Consider the following 21,181-nt stretch of genomic DNA (forward strand, 5'->3'; position numbering starts at 1 on the left):
ATGTCAGTTGATTTATTCAAACTGACCTATATCTTGATCAGGTTTGTTGTTTAAAAAGTCTTTATTTTCCCCCAGCAAACGTACTGTCAATCCCTACATCACTTGTTCCAGTTGACAACACCTCTCTTGATTAGAGGACATGAATTAAAACATGAAAGGAAGCATAAAAGTCAGTAAAATCAGACCTGTGTGCTGAGTGTTTAGGACTGTTCTCATGTGAAAGCTCTGGTATATATATATATTCTGATTTCTTCTGGCTGGATTGGACTCCACCTATGATCTCCCTTATAAAATTAATTCACTGATGAGAAGTGTCACATATGGGAGCCGTGGCTTCAGCGCCCAGCAGTGTGGGTGTACCCTGACATATGGGAAGCTTTCTCTGGATGTTTTATATCGCAGCTGAGGGGCTACAGTCATCTTTTGCCAGACTGTCCGTTACCTTCTCCCCTTACTGCATGGATCCTATCGTACTAAACTCGACATACTGCTATGAGCAAAAGCAGTCCGAAAGATGTATGAGATGGCTCCAAGATGATAAAAATGAGGTAGACCTTGCTCCGTTCTCTGTCAGCATTACCGTCCTATTTTTTGAGAATAGGGATCTGGGTGTGAAAGAAAAGGAAGATGACAGCGTAGAGTAGACAGATCATGTTTTACATCCCTATCAGGTAACTATGGATGGTGGAGGTTAGCAGTGGGAATGATGATAGAAGGATAAAATCAAGTATAAATGAGAAATATGGACCAAGAGGGAAGTAAAAGCAGTGCAAGAAGAGAAAGCAGTGGTGTCAGGAGGAAAAGAGGGCATAAAAGAGCTAAAGGAAAGGAAACAGCAGACAAAAAATCAGGATGTATTACATATTTTTGGTATCTGTTTTCTGCTCGGAAGCTTCTACCAAATAAAAGGCTCTATAGTAGTGATTGATTTTTAATCTCTAGTGCCATTGCCCTCCCATCCCCCCAAAGCCATCTGGAGGCTGTTTGTAGACAGCCCATTGAAAAGTATGAATTGCAGCAAAGGAATTCTGCCTGGCAGAGGAGGGATTGGTAATCAATTCCCTTCCTTCTAGGCAAGGCTGCTTTGCTCCCGTTGCATTTGCTGTCTGGTATCCTGTCTGCAGAAATGCCGTCAGAGATGGTACCCAGGGAGGAGCACAATGATACCAGGGATTACCGATCAATCATTCCCATTGTTGCTGGAGCCTGCCGTTGAATGCTGAAGACAGACTAGACGTCTTTCATTCAATAATTTAGTTAGTTTTAAGGATGAACGAAAAATGAGGTGGCTTTTCATGATTCACTGCTGTCTCTGGGTCAGTGGTGCCCAGGGGGTGGATGTCCAGCTGAAGGGTGCGATAACGCGGCCAGTGCCACCTGGCTGGCCAGGGTGGGTTCTTGAGGGCAGCAGTGGGACAGACCTGCTCCTGTGCAGCTGCACAACTTGTTCTTTTCAAAGCCTGTCTTCTATATTTTTGCTCCTTTTTGGGTGTCTAAGGAGCTAGGCAGAGAGCATTTTGAGGAGAAATGTGTGCAGAACAGAAAAGGCTGGAACCTGCTCGTAATGGGGAAGGGTGGCACTGAAGTAGGTTTTGCAGCAGTAGTGTCCTCAGACAGCAGAGCTAGGTTGCGGGAGGAGAAAACAGCCCCAAACCAAGGTTTGGGGAGGAGGACAGCTTTGGGGCAGAGTGCCAGAGCACTCAGAGCGATGAGGCAGCACGTTCCCGAGTGCAAGCTCTTCCCTTCACTTCAGGCCAAGGTGCCAGGCAAGGGCCTTCAGCAGCTGAGGAGGAGGAAGACATTAAGGTATTGGATAGGAGCAGTGTCCTTGCACCCTGCTGTGGAGCTGAGGTGGGACACGGATGTTTGGTAGATGTGCCTGCGCCGTACGTGTTGCCCTGGCCGAGGCGGAGACCCACTGCCGCACAACTCCGGCAAGGCCCTCTGCGCGCTCCTGCTAGGGATACAAAAGGAATAAATAAAAATGTAAAAGAGGAATTACTAAAACTGTCCCTTGATAACTAAATGGTTGATCATAAATTGGAGTGTCTATGCAAATGAAGTAAATAATTAAAAACTCCAAGAACAGCACTGACTAGGTGGTTGATGGCTGGCAATTATAAAAGCTGCATTTTTAATATGCATACATCTAAGGAGCCAGTAAAAATTAGCTCCTAGACTAATGGACTTGCCTTTCTTCCAAGGCAGAATTTTAATGAGAGCATTATTTATAGCAAAGCCCAAGAACGAGCATTTTCTTGCTTAGTCTCATTTCTTCTTTGCTGACACTTTATTCATTAGCCTCTGAACTTCTTCAGAGAAGAATAATGCTCTACACAGGGGAGGGCAAAGATCACCCTGACCCCCTGAAATTAGTCATGGGTCATATATTGTTCAGAGAGTTACTTCTTCTAACAACTAACATTTATAAAACCCCACTGGTGATACGTCCTCATTTTGTGCTGCTTTCCAAGTCACTCATTTGCAGTTCAGCTCACGGAGGAGAAAATGACCATAACGTGGTGTCTCATACCACAGTGCTTCGTGTGCCATCTTGTCTTGTACAGCGGGCAGATCCACATCCCAAGGAGACCCGCGAGGCTCTTCTGGCCGTATATTCTTACCGCGGGTAAGAGGTGCCCCGCACGTGGCTTGAAAGCCGTGCAAGGGGATGACTTTATTTCTGAGCTCAGCCACTCTGCCATGCGGTCGCACTGACCCTGCTGTACAGCAGCACAGCTCGCGCGAAGGGCAGAGCCCTGCCGCAGCAGGGATTGCAAACCCGGGCCAGGTTGTGCTGCTGTGGGGCATCCGCTGGCTGGAGGGGGAGCCCAGGGCATCCCGCTTCCTGCTAATTCCCTGTGGGAATCAGAGTGAGGAGGACACAGGTGCAGCAAAGCTAGCTGCAACAAAACCAAAGTGCTTTGGTTGAGATTCTAAAATTTTGTTTCAAAATTAGCAGAAATGGAATGCAAGTAATAGGTCATTTGCATTTAAAGTGCTTTATGTGTCTTCCTTTTGAGCTTCTTCTTGTTAAATGCATATTTTTTCTAATTTGAAAAATATTAATCCTTACTTCTCTTTTTTTCAGTAATCAGGAAAGATCTGGCTTAAATTGAGAAATTAAAAAACCAATAACTTTACTTCTTAGATCTGGGGATAACTATTGTCCCTAGCGTGAGTGAGACAGGAGAGGAGAATGAGCAAAAAAGAAAATAATGTTTTATATTTGTTGGAGCTTTAAAATCAGATCAGACTGAAAGCATTTAAAAAAAAAAAACCAAAATGGCATTTCTCAGTTAAAAAAAAATTAATAATGTCTTCTGTAAAGATAAACTTAGTTGTATTTAATTCTTTACTAATAAAAATCACATGGGTGAAAATTTTGACCTGCAAAACATACATAATAGGCCAAGAGCCATACTGAGTGCTCGCTGTGTCTGAGCAATTGGATGAAATTTTGTTTTGCCCAGCTCTGCTTAAACGTAGCGTCAGGATTCCTCCCGCAGCCTTCAGCCACGCGTCCCAGCGTGCTTCCTTTTCTTCGCGTTGTAACATGGGCACCGATTCCGTTCTCATTGGAGAGTAAGGCTTCAGCAGAGGCTCAGTCTGTTCCAGGCTGTGAAATGCTGTGTAAGCAGTGCTTTTTGTTAATCACAGTTCTTCTAATGGCCTTGAAACCTGGATGTCCGAATGACTGAACACTGAGGAGATCGCTACATAAGAAGCAGCATTTAATGTGGGAGGTGTCTGAACATTGTTATGGAGCAGGATTGTTGATGTGCATGTCTAACGCAGATAATTTTTTTTATTATTAATTTTTAAAACTTCTGGTTTTGGCAGTAATATCTGTTCTCTGAGATACGTCTGTATTTCTTAGGAAGTCATCAGATCTGTGTCTGACTCAGATACTCTTTCATCTTCCTGAGTGCACATGACAACACGGAGGGCCAGAAGGGAGTTTGGGAATGTTTTTAACTTTCCATCGCTGGAGCTGCAGGCAGGTTTGAGACACGAAGGCTGATGCTAGCAGGTTACAAAAGTGAACGGACATTTCTGCGCATAATGAGACTGTACAATGTGTCAAACATAAAATGTGCTTCATACATTTTTCATATAGATAACAAGTTTAGACATGAGAACATGAGATAGTATTTATGGACAGCTTAACTACCTGTTCCATAAGTAGAGCCTTTCTCAGAAGTAACTGGTTTTGTGTGAACCCTCGGCTGTGAATAAGTGGCTCAAGTATTGTCTCGGTCATTTCCCTTCCCTGTGCTGTCAGTTTGCTGTTTGTATGAAATGAATCGGCACTGTTGACTTCCTCTTTTAGGAAAACATCCACCGGGCAAAATCGGCCAACACAGCGTTGCAGCGCCGTAGTTAAATGACTGAATGAGCTGAACTTCTGAAGCACTCCCCTGTTCTTTCCTTCCCTGTCCTAGTCCCGGTGGTGTAGCTCAGAGCTTAGTGGTGTAACTCTATGCATACTGTGTTTGAACACAAAACTTGCCTACTAAGCCTACTAGATGTGCCCTAGTTTGCATTTATTTTCCATTCTTTCTTCCTCGCTCTTGGGTTTACAGGCATTTCCTGAAAATGTATTTGTTTCACTCGTTTTAGAATCGTAGAATAGAATCACAGGGCGGTTTGGGTTGGAAGGGACCTTTAAAGCCCACCCAGTCCAACCCCCCTGCAAGGAGCAGGGACATCTCCAACCAGATCAGGTTGCTCAGAGCCCCGGCCAACCTGGCCTGGAATGTTTCCAGGGATGGGGCATCCACCACCTCTCTGGGCAACCTCGGCCAGTGTTCTGCCACCCTCATTGTAAAAATTTTTTTCCTAATACCCAGTCTGAATCTACCTCCTTCTAGTTTAAAGCCTTTACCCCTTGTCCTATTGCAACAGGCCCTAAAATTCAGGCTTCCACTGAAATTCAAGCTTCCATAGGCTCTGTGCAAATCCCAGCCATTTTATCTAATGAAGGACAAGTGAGAAAGTGTCGACATTTTTCATTACAGTTAATAGAGAGCCTTAGAAAACAAAACTTTGTAGGTTCTCCCTTCAATATATGGTTAGTTCAGATTCTTGTGGTTTTTTCAGGTTCAGATATTTTTCCCAGAAATGGGAAATGTGGGACAGCTCCCACGGTCATCGTTAGTCTGTGCCTATGCACGCGGCTCTCGGTGCGGTGGGAGCGCGCTATAAATCCAGCTTCAGCGCCTGCCAGCTGTCTCGGCAGCCCCTTCGACTGCTTTGTATTCCGTGGCTCCGTTCTTCATTGCCTGTGGGTTCGCAAGTGTTAGGGGCTCCTGCTGGATAAGGGTTTGTCCCCAGCCTAGATCAGCTTCTGTGTGGGCTTGCTGTGTGTCAGTAGTGTGCACAGGTTTTATTGAACACGTCCCATTCTCCAAGACTGTCTCTAGAGAAGACCTTTCAAAAAGGAGCTGGGAAGTGACCGCCTGCCTGTCTCTACCCAACCATGCTCTGCGCTGTACCCAAATTCGGTTTCTGTGAGAGGTCCTTTCATCCACGGGTCAGTCAAGATGCTGGGTAAAAGCCACTCTGCTCCCATTTGAATTGGAGGCATTTCAGCTTGTCTCTTGTATTTTATTTCTACTCTGATTATCATTCATTTTTATTCATTTTATCTTGAAAGACTCATTGCCCGTTGTAGCAGCATGTCCTTTTTTTTTTTTTTTCTTATGAGAACTGAATTTACTTAGCAATACCAAATATATTCCAGAATAAGTAAAAGTAGAAAGCTTTTCTTTTACCCTCAACCAGCTGAGGACTTGGTAACACTACAGGGTCCAGAACGTCAGGAATATGAGGAAACAAAATATAATGGCAAAGAAAAATAAAGAAGTTACCTTCTGTATTGTAAAGTGTTGCAGAGACATTGAGTTTTCCCCCGCTGCCAATGTGTAAGCATTAAGCAACAAATCAATGCCGCCCAATGGTGAGTGGTTCTCTTTCTTCTTTTTAATCTGGGCAGCTCATCATGGTGCCAGGAGAGCAGTGGTGCTGGGGAAAGGGAATGATTTTTACTAGGATTGCATTGCAGCTGCCCCACCCTCCTTCCTAAAACAAATTCACTGGGGCTTTGAGGCTTTAATTTTTCTTCTTCAGGAATCTGAACACAGACATTTGTTTTCTCCCCTGCTGCTCTGTATTCCTCCTCGGATTCTCCTCCCATCACGTTGCTGAAGGCTGCGTTCTTCTCGTTTGCTTCACACTTTAATTGCCGGGGGCTTTGCCGTAGTGCTGTGGCATCTCTCAGCAAAGGAGGGTTGCTGTTCCTGGGGCAGGGGAGGTAGGAACTAAAAAAAGTCCCAGTATCAGCTTCTGAGTGACAATGGTCCGTGTTAGAATCCCATCTATTCAATCCCTGCGTGGAACAAGGGCAGATTTTCATCAAAAGAAGCTCCCAGAGGGGTTGGTTACTTTGAAGGAAATACATTAATTAAAGCACTCTAGAAAATAGTGGGTGAAGAAATGCGTAACGTTGCAGCTAGATTTTATGCTACGCTGAGCACTTTTTTGACCTCTGTCTCCAAATGGTAAATGGAAATGGGGTTTTGAAAGCCTTTGTACGTACGGGTAGCGCAACTTGATTGTTTCCGCTGCAGTTCCTCCTAGGGAAAAAAAAAAAGCAGCAAAAATATGATAGTGTTACCATATTTGCAGCTGAGGCTGTTTAGAGCCCAGGCAGACTAACATTAACAAATGATGTTAATTAGGCTTGATTTGCATATTAAAATGGTCTTAATTAAACACTGATTCTGTAAACGTTTAAAGGCTGTAATCGATCTTTTGCAGGCTCTCTTGGTTATTTATATGATCTAATAAAGGCTAGAGGCTTTTGTTAATGAGACCTCTATTTCCTAACTTGTATGTGTCAATGAGATTATTTCACCACCAATTACAGAGCAGAGCGCCATTAATAACTCACAAAGCCTGAATGCTGGGATTTTTTTTTGTCTGAGGCTACACAGATGCCTTAACGCCTTCAATGGGAACCTGCTGTAATTACATTTTCTTTCTGCTCAGGTAGGGGCCCGTGCCACAACCCTTACTAGGGGAAAAATCCCAGGAAAGAGATCTCACGGGGAGTTTTGGTCAATGTAAAATCAAGCTCACAGTGTCCTGTGAGCTGCTTGAATAATGGATCTAATATTTAGACAGCGTTGAGCTTTCTCATCATGCATTTGGTCCCAGATCTAATCCTGGCAGCTCTGACAGTTAGGCTGAACTTGGTAAGAAACTTTTTTTAATTTAAGAGGTAATGTAATCATGCTGTAATTTTACAAGAGGTCTCTGAAAAGGCTTCCAGGAGTTGTACTTCTCTTCAGTATCGCTATGCTCTTGTGCCATGATGTGAGCATCTTGGGAAAACGATGCTAAAACAGATGAAGAGCTCTTGCTTCTCAGATGTTGAATGTTTTTATTCCCCTGCCCCCAATAAGCTTGTTAGCACCAGGCAAAAACATTTTGGGGAAAGTGTTCGTATTGCTTTGGAATAATTTTTTTCAATGTTTTTATTATTTGACTTGCCTTCTTGCACAAGAAGGACTGTGTATTTATGTCTGTCTGTCTGTCTGTATGTATTAGGACTTTTGTATTGTTGTGGGATATTCCCAGTGAAGATTTTCTGGCTTCAGCCCTCTGCATGTGTTTCTTTGAAGGTGACGTGAATAGTTGCGTACCCTGTAGTCCTGTACGTCCAGTCACCGGATACAGTGCCAGTATTGATGGATTAAAAAATATATTTGTTCCTATTTCATTTAAGTCATTAAGTTTATTGAGAAATATTAATAAGCTTAACAAAGCTAAACCACTAGAGTTCATTTTTAATGATTAAAATAATTTTTCCATGGAATGATCAATAAGCTCTATAAAGCAGGTGGAACTTACAAAATTGGGCTTTTGCCCAATTCCTTTCCCACAGCGACTGAATGTGGGTTTCTGTTGTGAGCAGTGCTTTGGTGAAAGAGCAGTACTGGTAATCCTGAGGCTGAGATTCCGCAGGGGACGTTCAGTGGGAATGCTTTGGATGATGGAAGTCAAAAGGATCTATTTACCCCTCCTTCGGTCTGAGCATAAGCGTATTTATTGGCATAGATAATTTCACATGCAGTGAAACTTTATGCGAGTTTGTGAGACAAAATTTGCCGGTTCCTAAATGTAGTGGAAGTTAACCATCATATTACTGAGATACTAATTAAGTATCTGTGCTTTGAATGCTAAATGAAATTTAGATACCCAGCAGACTTACTAAAAAAATGTAACTATTTCCATTGCTACGCAGATCTTCCTGCTTTACTTTCTCTTTTCTCTAGAAAATCTCACTTTTGAAAATATTTACATGAATTTCATTTTGAAGACTTACAAAATTCCGAGTTGGAAATTGGAGCAAATTAGGACTATTTTCATAGGCATTTACAATGCTTTTTTTCTCCTTTCACTCAGAATGTGTAGGCAGTGTATGCAGGATCTGGTGAGCAGAATCTCTGCACAGTGTGTTTGTAAGAGCCGATTTCAACGTTTTCTCCTCTTCCACTGGTGATTTTTTTTTTTTTTCAAATTTTGAAATCTAAAGACTTTGAAAAATGAAACTGTTCATTTTTTTTTTAATTTCAATTACTTTTTTTCCCCAGTGAATAACTTCTGCAATGTTTCTAGCCAAATAATCTGCATTCTGTTTTCTGGTCTCAATCCCTCAGGTCAGCAATACTGTGATTCCCAAAGAGCCTTTAGTTGGGAATGGGATCCTGGTGAGCAAGTGATGTGCTTCCCATTTCCATTCAGATCCTGGGTTTTTTTGCCCTACCTGGGAACTAATCGATCTCTTCCTGTTGTTTTACGGACAAAATAGAGATCAGAGAAGAACGTGGCTTCAAGAGTTCTATTATTCAGCAATTGCAGATTAACAACAGAGAACCGCAGACGTGTTCTGTTAAGTTTGCCCTTTTTTGTTTTTCTCATTTTGGTGTTTTTCTCTGTGCATCTGCCATTTTAAATTTGGGTGAGACGCATTTAATGCATAATGAGTGCCAGAACAAAATTCACAGTGTGAATGCTTACAAATTTGTTTATACCAATAGAAGCAAACACTCTCCAAATGGCGGTCAGACAAGGAAGAGCTTTGATCTTACTGCCTTACGCTTGATTTATACTGACTCTCTGAAGGGAAAAAATTCTTCAGCTTTTTCTGTTTTCTTAAAAAAAATGTTGGTCCACCTCATTTGTCTTATTTAGTAATCACAGTTGTGTATGTACCTGCTTTTGCCTCTATACTGTCTTTTTCAGTTAAAAACACTTAGCTTTTCCTTTCTGTTGTTAGGAAGAATAACCACTGCTCTGCTATGAATTCAGATAAGGCAGCAGTTTGGCATTTGGACGAAAATTGAGCTAGTTTTGAGAGCACTGAAATCCTTCAGACTGAGACTCAACTTCTCATCTCTAGATAAGAAGAGAAGATAGGGCATTGTGTCGCTTTGCTCAGTTACTGATTTCTTAAGACTTTTGTACAGGAGCAGAATCGGATGAGCAGGTGAAGAAGCACAGTTCTTGAGCACAGGCACTAAAGACAATGCACCCGAGTGGCAGGTTCAGATGTGGAAGTCATACGTGTGTAGAAGCTGAACTGTATACGCCACTGAGCAGCTTCTCCTGCCTTTTGAGGTTTTCTTGCAGGCCAGATGTTGTTCACTTCTACACAGAGGAAAAGTAAAAACTTTCCAAGCAGGAAACAAGTTTTGAACCTTTAGAAGTGGGAAGGAAGAAAGGATTTTTTTTTATGGAGCCTTCTCATTTTTTCTCATATGTAATTAAGTGATGTATTGTTTTATTCTGCTTTCATGTAATTTCATTTTCAAAGCCAACAGAAATTCTTTTGTATTTCTTTTCTGTGCTTTCACTACATTTTTAACTTTTCCAGTTATATTCCACCAACAACTTCTGCACATTTATAATTCATCTTGCTGATCTTTTTTTGCATTAAAGCAATAGAGCTCATAATTAATGTTAGATAGTCCTGCTAGATTTCTGTCAGTCACACGTTACTCTCCTGAAAATGGCCGGCATGTTTTGCAAAGTATTGGAATACCAAGTTAATTTAAAGTAAACTCTAGTTACGGCAAAATTGGCCTAATTCTGTAAGGGGCAAGGCCGTATCCTGTGCAGAGAAGTCTGCAGTTAATGGACTTAAGCGTATGGGATTTTCCTGGCCATCCCTGCTCTTGCATTGCTGATCCTTGCCTCGCTGGAACCTTTAAACTCCAGGAGTTACGTTGGATGGGAGGAATGCAGTTCTGGAATTTGGCTCTTTTGATGCTGACAGGGTGGTGTCTGCTCACCTGCCTTACAAACCCTTGTTAAGCTTCTGTTACTGAAGACATCTACCAATATCAGCCAGGGGAATAATAGACAGGTCTGCTTTTAGTGAAGTAATTTCAATATCTTTGAAGGATTTTTTTTTTCTCCTATTTATTTTCTTTGGAAATAGGAATGATAGGTTCAGCAAATAAATTTCTCCCTCTCCCTCCCTGGATGGTCTGTCATGGCCATGCAGGGGAACCGGGCTCATGTGTGATCTCTCCAAGTAGGGATTACTTTTCTCTCTCTTCGCAGAAGCAGGTACAGGAAGGTATCTTGCTTCCTATAAAACCTTTAAAAAACCTTTTTTCCTCCTGATATAGTTAGAAGTTTAATGTCTCTTTCAGGAGTTTAGTGAGGAGAGAATCCCACACAGTCATGTCTGTTTAAATACTGCCTGTGGTTACAGGTTTCCGCAGACTGCAGTACAAAAATCCAAGTGTCAGTTGAAGACAAAAAGATAATTCACTTTCATCTCAAGAACAAAGCTGAACAGAGGAGCTTTTTTCAACTTTTTAAATTCATGAAACATTTATTTTAGAGTCAGGTTATATTATGCTGGGAAGAATATAATCTGTCAGCATTTCTACTATAAACTCCTGTTTTTAGTGTTTTTCAGGAGAGCCTTAGAGGTTCACTTTGAACAGATTTAGCATACAGGGTCTTGGCCTAGAAACATACTTTTCCTCCCAATTAAGAGAAATGCATATGAATGCATGTTCAGTGCAAAAGATATTAATGGTACATTCGGGTGAAAGTTCAGATGCAGAAAAATGACATAATTCAGGAGTGTCCCCCAGCAAGGTTACTTTAGTTTTTTTTCTGTATTTTTAATAGCAGGTGTTACTAACTCTGAAGTGAAAGAAAGGCTGGTCTGTGATGAAAAGCATGGTATTAGGCGTAGCTGGCAGTCAGAGCTCTATTTTGAGTTTGTATTAGCTACCAACTTTAGAAAAATGCTTTTTCTCAAGTTTTCCATGTTTCCCAGTATGAAAGTTGTTATATAAGTTCATACATTTTAAAAAGATTCAAAATTCTCTTTAGTTTCTTTAGGAAGATGTAGTGAATAAAAAATTAAAAAAAAAAAAAAAGCTGTCAGTGAGAAAGGGAGATCACCATAATAGCAAAGAGCCCAACGGCTGAACTACTTCAGCTTTGCTGTACATTCCTGCCTCTGTGAATCCTTGGTAATAAGACCATTGCAAGTTAATTTTATTCCCACATACAGGATTACACGTAATCCGAGTAACACCCTGGCCTTACGCTTGGTCTAACATCAAGAAACAGTCTTCTCTGCATGATTCTTTACCCCCAGGGTCTATTTCAAGCAAGGAGAAGAGAAGCAAACTCGGCGCTGAAGGTTCTGTGCTTGAGCTTATCAAGTAAAACCTGTGGTGACAGATGGTAAAATTGTTTCCCAGATTTGTTCACTGCTTACTGTACAGATTCTGTACGTCACGTGCTCGTAAATGCCTCAGAGAGAGGAACTGGGAGACGGATGCGGTTTTGCCTTGCTTTGAGTGGTGCCCTCTGGATGAGAGAGAACGGGGCAGATGGAGAAGAGAGCGGCTCTTGCTGCGAGCAGCTGGGCTGGCCTTGCGGGGGACGCGCACAGGCTTTGTGTGCGGCAGGAAATTGCTGAAGTGAATTATTACGGGCTGGGCTGGAAGGAGAGATTAAAAGAAAGGAGCCGCCTTACCGAAGGTAGAGGGAGTGGGTGTTTTTAGACTCCTCCAGTTTTTGTGTTTACGTGTCATATCCCGTGAAAATGAGTTTTCTCTCTTTTAAGAATTACCTTGTTATAGCTTGTGCTCTAATAAAGAGATCCAAATCCCTTTTGATTTTTCCAGTGCACGCACTTCAAGGCAGCAAAGCAGGCGATTCCCCTGCAGCGTGGAGTGACTTCAGAGCCCATGGTTCTGCTGGATACATCGCACGTTTCCTTCAGAGCTTGCTGGTGCCTTGCTGACACAAAGCGCAGGTAGACCAAGCAGACAGACTGTGGCATGAATAAGGCAAGAATCTGAGCAGGAGTCGCACTTTTAATTTTGACAATTGCTGTCAAAAGGGAAGCCCTCGGCCATACTCAGCAAGGGAGACGGAGAGAAAGGTTAGACCTTCCCCAGTGAGTCGGTAGCCAGTAATCACAGCACGCTTAACGTGATGCTTTAGGAAAAGTTCAAGGGAGTGAGCTTCCTAGGCGTTAGATTATTTGACTTTCTGGAAAAATGTTACCTACATAAGATCAGAAGCTTCATTCAAGATCCTAGTATTTTTTTTTCCCTGAATAAAATTAAACCTTTCATGAAAAACTGTTGAGAGGTTTTGTTTTTTAACAAAGAGAATGAGGTGAACAGTTCCACTGTTGAGTGCTTCATGGTTTGAACACTTTTCGTGGTTCAGTCCTTCTGAATGAACATATTTCTTTGAGTTAATTTTTAAATGAACCAGGAAATTACAAATAAATATCTGAGCACTGTTTAGATAAATCTCGTATTCGGATGTTGTTACCTAAAAGCTCATATCATATAAAACTAATAAAGATAATTCCATGTTGCACCTAGTGTATTACATTCAGCTTGATTAATGGATATGTTATCTTGGTTTTTGAACTTGGCAAAATAAGTTTGCTCATGTCAGACTTTCATGTATAGCAGGGTATTAAAAATCCAGAAGAAAATAATCCAAACAGCAGAGTTTAAGAAACATTAGTAGCTTTTAAATGATGCTCAACAGTTTTTGGCTGTGCATTTTCTCCAGAGGCGCTTGTTAGGTTTGGGGGTTTTTTGTTGTTGATCCTAAACGGGTAATTAAAATAAGTATAGGAAGATTCAACTGCTGTGTTACATAGTTAATGGTTGAACTTAATTCCGCCAATGCAAAGAAGCTGTAGGCTATTAATTATGATTGTCTTCAGCCTGCCTTATCTTGCCCTGGTATTTGTGTATCTATATGGACAAAATAGGGAGGATTTACAGCAGAATTTCACTATTGATTCTGAAATCTCGGGCTTTTATCCTGTGAAAGTAAGAACAAAAAAATCATTCGAATTTAGGTTTCTTGTTTGCAGGATTACTGTTCACAGATCCATAGTTCCGAAGGTCAGGCTGCTTTTCTGCAGTACTGGATTGCATATTAAAAAAAAAAAAAAAATATTTTCTCTATCTGAAGTCTTTTAGATAGTGCCAGTCCAAAGCAGGCAATTAATGTCTGTGCTCAGTGGAAGCTGAGAGCTTGATAGGCTCCATAACATGATGCCATGGTGTTTCTAGCTGCTGATTCTGATGTTAGTTTCTGGGTTTCAAAATGGAGAATTATATGTGTGCATGTGCATGCGTGAATAATCATTTTTAAAAATACCCCAACAATGCAGAACACTTCATATTTTGTTTTTTGGGTTTTTTTTTTTGTGAATGTTGCTATTATCTGTGTATTTTCTGCAGAGGAAGAATGTGTGGTTATTAATATAATTGGGCAGTAGCTCGAGGAGTGAATAGAACTGAGATTTCCTTCATTAATATTTCAGTCAAGACCTTATGACTCAGTTAACAATAATCATATATTCTCCATAATTTACTGCCCTTTATACTGCCAGTGTGTTGTACGCAAGGAGACCGGATAGACCCCATGGGTTAAATGTGGGAAAAAATGGGCCTTTTTAAAAGCTGCAGAGTTTTGCTCTGGTGTTTCATTTTTTTCTCCGACTCTCAGTTTGTCATAATGTTATCTCTGTCAGTGGGGTAATGGTCAGTGAAACCATTTTGTGGTAGTTTTCCCTAACTGTCAACTCCCCTAAGATGAAGACAAGCTCCTCCTTTTTCCTCTGCTCTTTTCCTTGTGATACAAGTCCCAGATGTTTGCCCCTGCTCATCTTGAACCTTAAAGAAATTCGATTACGTGGCAGATGCACACAGCTGGTTCCTTGGTGATGAGGAGCTGTTAGTAAGCCAAGGACCACTTTGCGAGGTGCTCCAGTGAAATTCCCCTGAAGAAGAGATGCTCCAAGCTTCACTCCAAGGGAGATTAAGCCTGGAACATGGACACTGAATGAAGCAAGGCTGTCTGGTGGTGTTAGAGTAGTTTATTTTATAATTAAAGACTGAAAAGCAGAATGCGTGTGCAAAAGGGGTATTATTAATTTACTGCTGGGCTCTTGATGGTGAAAGCTCAGTGCTATCTTAGCAAGAGCTCTGATCCAGAGAGTATTTATTACTGTTTGATTTTACTCAGACATTACTCAGTATTTACTCAGTAGTAAGCTTTCCAGTTTTGTTTTTATGGTGTCTGTGTCTGCAAAACTCAGCTTTCCAGGTGTTGGTAAAGAAAACACTAGCTGTGCGTTGAATAAAAATAAAGGGGCACTTTGGAAATCAAGTTTCAACAATAATATTGAGAAACACTTTACAGAATGTGGTGTTTAGCCCCATTGAAGGGCTAGGACCAAACTATGTGGTGTCTCTGTCACTCCCCCACCCTCTGAGGGAACAGGGAGAGAGAATACAAGGAAAAAGGCTCGAGGTTTGAGATAAGGACAGGGAGAGAGTCTTAAAGTTACCATTATGGGCAAAACAGACTCGACTTGGGGAAAACTACTAGTTTATTACTAAAACCAAAGCAGGAGAATGAGACAGAGAACAAGATAACCTCCCCCCACCCCTCCCTCTTCCCAGGCTTAACATTATCTCCACCAACTTCCCCCTCCTCGAGCGGCACAGAGGGGAAGAGGGAATGGGGATTACGGTCAGTTCATCACGCGTTGCTTTACGTGGCTGCTTCATCATCAGGGGAAGAACTCCTCACATTCCTCCCCTGCCCCAGCGTGGGGTCCTCCCCGGGCTCCAGGGGGATCCCTGCTCCTCCCTGGGGCTCCCCGGGCTGCAGGGGCACAGCCGGCCTCACCATGGGCTGCACCACGGGCTGCAGGGGAATCTCGTCAGGAGCGACTTTACTCTTCCCCACTCCTTCATCTGCAGCCGTTCCTCTCGCAAAAAATTCTTCACAACAGAGAGACAGACACCTCTCAGTTTCTCTTCACTTCTCATCTCCTCTCCACTTCTCTCAGCCAGGCCGGGCCGAGTTGGGCCCAGTCGGCTGCCCGGCGGGAGGCCAGAGGGTGAGGCCTGCAAGGCCCACAGGGCTCGTGCCTCCCCTCTCAGCCCCAACTCCAGCCTTTTCAAATCTTATCTTCCTTTTACTTTTTTTTTCCTGTTTTTCCCCTTGTTAAATGCTTTATCGCAGAGGTGTATCAGGGAACATTCTGCTACCAATCGGCTCGGCCTTGGCCAGCAGCAGGTCTGCCCTAGGCCCAGCCGAGTCCACTGGACAAAGGGGAAACTTCTAGAAGCTTCCCACAGAAGCTGCCACTGGAGTCTCCTCTCACTGAACAAAACCAGGACGTAGAACTATTCACTTTGTCTAGGTTTTATTATTATTATTACTATTATTAAAATCCTTTTCAGATGTTTTATAATGGATTGACTTATGGAAGGGAAATCAGAAAGTTCACATTCATTTTGTGGCCTAGCATCCATGTGGTTTTCTCTTTTTTTTTTGATTTGTGATAGCATGCTTTTTTTTTTCTGTATTTGTGGAAAGGTTGCTGTGTATGTATTGGTGTTTGAGAATGTCTCAGGGTGAATACTATGCCCTGCTGAGCAACGGCAGTTATTTTACAAGGGCTAATTTTTACATGCAAAACATGCACCAGCCTTTGGTGTGTTACCGTGGATGGAGTACAATTGATATTGTTGCTAGGCCAAAAGGTAGATTTTATGTCCTTGAGATTTTTTCTTGCTAGACTGCTCATATGTGTTTGGTTATCTTTGTCTCTTACTATGTTACCTTTATCAAATTTAATTCATCTGCCAATATCTTAGGGAATTTTGTTTAGTCACATTTCTATACCAACAGTGAATTTATAGTTGGTTAATAATTATTTCAATTTTATTTTAATCAAGATTAATTGATTCATATTTTATTATTTAGAAATCATGTAAATATACTAGTGTTTTGGGTGGGGATTTTTTGGCACTTTTTCCCCTTGTAATTCTGTTCAAAACTGCAAAGGACTCAAGAACTGTACTCTGGCAGCCTTTTTGTGCTTAAAGTGGATGGTGTGCTTGCTCTTCAAAGATAGTGGATTGCTTTTAATAGTCCAGAGCCTTTTTTTTCTTGTTATGTTTATCTTACAATCCTTTCGTGGGAGTAATACTAACTTCCTAGTTTGAGCTCAACAGTATATGGGGCCTTGAAGCAGAGACTGCTTCAAGACGGAAAGGTAAATGAAAAATACAATAAGATACAAAATGGTGCTTGCCGAAGTAGCCTGCTGCCTTTTTTTTTGGTGACATTTTTTTAAACAAAAGAGATTCTGTGAAGCATTAAATGCTGGGCTTTATCAGAGATTTGTATTCTAAGGACTGGAAAAAGTCTCCTTGGTCTCCAAGTTCAGACAAAAGGTCACATGCAGGAGGTCATTTATTTCCAGACTTTTCAAGCAGCTTCCTACAATTAATGAGAATGTTTTGTCCCCAGTACTTGGAGTGGAGGGCAGTTTTCATGTCTTACTGTTTGAGAACTGTCTTCTGATGTCCAGCTGAAATTTATCTGCAGATAATGAATACTCATATGTTCCTGCATCAACACTGCCCTTCAGCTTCAATAGCTCTTTTCCCTCTTTGCTCTTGACCCCGAGATATTTACAGCAGTAGTCTAATCCCCTTTAACTGCTGTTTTGTTGGACTGAGTTCTCCTAAATGGTTTGGAGATGTAGTATAAACTACAGAGTACTATCGAGCAGCATCTCTCCAGAGTTACTTTGTGGTCAAACTTCAGTGACTGCTTTTCTGAAAGGACTTGTTGCAAACAGTGCGAATATATTGATAAAGCATCCCGGTAATAAACATGTTGGAGGCTTTGTCAGTGAAAAAGAGAATTCAAATATCTTACATCAGAGTAGGAGTGACTTTTGGGTTGGATTTTGGGATTGGAAAAATAAAAACCGAATTAAGCTGATGCTATAAACTCTGAAAGCATGGCAGAGGTAAAATTGACCTATGTTACCCTTGCTCCCAAGAGATTGATATAAGCTGGAGTAAGTACAAAGAAGGACTGCTAGGATGAGTAGAGAAATTTGAGGTTTTGAATTTGGGTTTTTTAATCTCTGTGGAAAAACGCAACAAATTGTCTTTCAATTCTAGTGTCAAAATGTTTTCTTAGAGTGAAAACTTGTTCTTCAGGATACGATTACACTGTTCAAAGCTAAGTTTCACTTTTAATAGAAAGTGGTGTTGTTACTTTTACCCATGGAGCCAGTGATTTTTATGAAAACAGAGAAGTGCATCTATTTTTAATACCTCTGTCTTCCTGTCTTGAAGATTTCAGGTTTTTTTTAGCAGGAGATACTGTGGTTGGATGCCTCCTGTACTGGGAGAACAAGCCAGATATCAGTGATGACATCTGACATATGTTACTGCTCTATGTAGGTCACTTACGGCCTAATGTGGAAGATGACAAAAGATAATTAATTTTGATTTCATGCTTGTGATTCCTTAAAGAAGACATTAATGGTGTGTGTGGAATATCGAGAGACGTACTGAATCACTGCCTAAAAGCAAGAGCTCAGTCTTGGAAGCAGTGATTACACCTTCTATTTCAAACCCTCCAGCAAAGGAGATGACTTTTTTTCGTGATATTTGCATGCACCTTTTCTGCTTGCTATTATGTGAAGTAAGGATGCATACCTTAGAAACTGTGAGAAATGTGTTCCTCTTGTAGCAACCAGGAGCTGGGTTTTAGCACAAAAAGTTTGCACACAGCCATAAAATAAAGATATTTCTATTTACAAGGGTATAGAATAACATATCACTGTAACTTGCTTAATTGCTTTGTTTTTATGTTTAATTCCTAGGGTCTCCGTGTTTACACGTTCTGTGGTCAACTGCGTCCCTGTCACCGTGCTACATTCAACATGAAGGTGAGTTCTACGTACAAATTTATTTTTTTAATCGTCATGTTCTTTGCTCTGCTAAATACAGTCACGCTTTGGTGAAATAGATACCCCTCTTACTGAATTCAGTATTGGTAATAACTTAGAGCGGTTCAGTGTGGCGCACACCTACCAGCCAGATCAGAGTCCCAGAGACTGTTACAATAAAGCTGCCTCCTCCTTGCGCCTACCTCCTTTCTACTTTGAGCAGTGCTTGATATCTAAGCCATTCTCCTTTGTCATGATCACTTAGTTACTTTATTTAAATAAAACTTGCAGTTAGCTTTTTTTCCTGGATGGTTACTTTTATAGCTGTTGTCTAAAAAGGATCATTTTGATTGGGATTGCTGACAGGCTCTGATCCGCATACCTGCTAACTTTGGAAAGGAAGTAATTTTTCCAAAATGTTTCTTTGAGGTTATATGAAATAACTCAGAAATGATCAAAAGATTTGTGATGCATGGTTCCTCTAGCTGTCCTGGCCACACTGCTCTTTAAAACTGGTATGGAAGTGGTGAGGTATGTGCTGGTTACTGCTACCACTTGCATTTTTCTCTCTCAGGGACCGTCTTTCCTGAAAAGTATCTCAGTGGTGTTTCTGCTACTTTCATTACAAGCAGAACAAGGTGCTAATTTTTACTGTAGGAGATCCTGAACATTCTTCTCTTGCTCAGTGTCAACTACTGCTTTACCAACTGCTTATGTCAACCCTGTACCTTTATAGGGCAACCCCTAGGGGCTGAGGTGGGAGGAAGAAGTGTGGGATAAGCTTCTGTCGAGGAGGGGAATAGGAATTCCCAAGGCATCCTAATTCTTTCTTGGCCACATGCGTCTATCTGTGTATTGACAGGCACAACCTGCCTCTCGGTATTTTGAAACAGTGTGGTGTGGAATAAAGAATATTTAACAGTAGCAAGAATTGTGAGGGAAATAATATAGCAACACTACAGCACTGTCTTTAACATGAGTATTTACAAAGAGCCTCATGCTCTAGTGTGACCTGTAGTGATTAACAGCAAGCTGGAAGACTCTGTGCTGATAATCTTCCAGATAAGCATGTTATTTTGATAAAGAATATTATAGTTGGCATTAAACTCTAGACTAAAATCATTGGTTGACATTCTCAACGATTGAATTAGTAAAAATGGAAACACCTAGTGCAGCATTGATTAAACTGAGTGAGGAATATAATTTCAGAAGCTGTAATTGCGGTTACATAAATTAACGCTGTATGTGCTGGAAAACTACTGGAAAGACAACTGTACAAGTTGCAGTTGTCACCTTAGTTGCCTAGCAAAGCAAGTGCTGTATTTCATCCAAATATAGCCCCAGAGAACTGTTTTCTTACCCTCTAGTGCTGCCCACTAAGGAATTGAAATACTCCACCTGAAGCAAGCTGATAAAGGTGTTTTGAGTGACAATTTTTGTTAAAAGATGCATATTTTATGAGGAAAAGCTTTTTTTTTTTTTATAGAAGCATTAGTGTTTTCAGTACTTTCCTGGGAAATATTTTGGAGATTGATCATGGACTGTTTGGACAAAGGTGCAACATCCCTGCCAGACTGCCCAACAGAAAGCCTAATGCTTAGAGCTGGCCAGAGCAGCTTTGCAGCCAGGCAAAGATTTGTTGGAAAAGTCTGGTTTCTTAAGTCTGAAATGGCAAAAATAAAGGCTGATTGCTCACAGAATCCTACCTGGATTATTTTTTATATATATATATATATATATATATATATATATATATTTTCTTGATTTCTGTCCTAATGTAATGAGTCTGCAGATCCCATGCTTTGTCATAATTCTTCTCTGTAGTGTCAGACTCTCTGGTTGCAGTGCTGTAATGGTGGAAGATCCCAAGAGATTCACTCCTTTTTCTGCTTAAGAAAAGTTTAAGTAGGCTCCTGAGTCACTTCAGTGGGCTTGTGTTAGTTGTGTTTCAGACTGTCTCAGGAGTTTTGAAAGAACATGAAATTCTAATTACCCAATGTCCTGTAGAGCAAAGAACAAATTTTCCAGTTAGGTCAGAGAGCCATCCAGGCACCGTGCCCAAAAATTAAGGGATATTTTAAGGGAAGAGCATTGTGTGAGGAAGTAGGAAAAGAAGCATAACGCATTTATACAAATTTAATAAATCCTTATTAAACTCTGTGAAACTGATGAAATCTGAGTTAACCTGTAGTTAATAAGTTAATAGTTTTTTTTAAGTCTGTAACATCTACAGTCAGAACTCCTACTAGTGCTCTGATTCCGTAATTAGCCATTCCTCTATGGAACTTAACTCCCAGTTTGTCACCTGAAACATGGCCGTTTGTTGGAGGCTGCCTTGCTGGGGCATGGGCAGTCCTGGAGAACCTGGCGGATAGCCACATTGCCCTGATGGAAATTTCTGTAGCTGTGGTTATGTCAGGACTTAAAAGATAACGCTTGCAGCAGCGTCTAAGTTCTGTGCTTTTCCAAGTTGGTGCTCTGCCTGTGGAAAGTTTGAGAAAATTTGAGCAAAATCCATATAGCTGCTTTTGAATTGAAGACGTAGAAAAATGCATCTTTTCTCCTAAAAGTTAATGTGACCCCATTTAATTGTCAGATTTCGTATGGCTGCACAAACGTAGGCTGACTGTGGGCAAAAGGTGGTGGAGGGAGCCCCATTGCTACCCAAGTGCCTTCATCTGGAGATCAAGGCAGGGATGTCCAAGTCAGCCCTGGCCCTCTCCCTCTGTCCTGTGGATGATTATGGGGAGGATATTATGCATCTACATCATTCATACAAAGATGAAAAATCAAACCACTAACATTTTTACGTGAATATGTGGTTTT

At 41.3% G+C, this 21,181-nt stretch overlaps 1 protein-coding gene across 1 annotated transcript in view; it reads left to right on the forward strand.

Annotated features, from left to right (window-relative positions):
- The window catches only part of SPAG16 (sperm associated antigen 16), a 393,690-nt gene that overhangs the window by 256,741 nt on the left and 115,768 nt on the right, over positions 1-21,181 (forward strand). Inside the window, 1 exon segment of the mRNA XM_086751201.1 lies at positions 18,290-18,355. Within this exon segment, the coding sequence (XP_086607327.1) occupies positions 18,290-18,355 (66 nt within the window).

Source organism: Chlamydotis macqueenii, chromosome 6 (assembly GCF_036417535.1).
Source record: "Chlamydotis macqueenii isolate bChlMac1 chromosome 6, bChlMac1.mat, whole genome shotgun sequence".
Lineage (NCBI taxonomy): Eukaryota > Metazoa > Chordata > Aves > Otidiformes > Otididae > Chlamydotis > Chlamydotis macqueenii.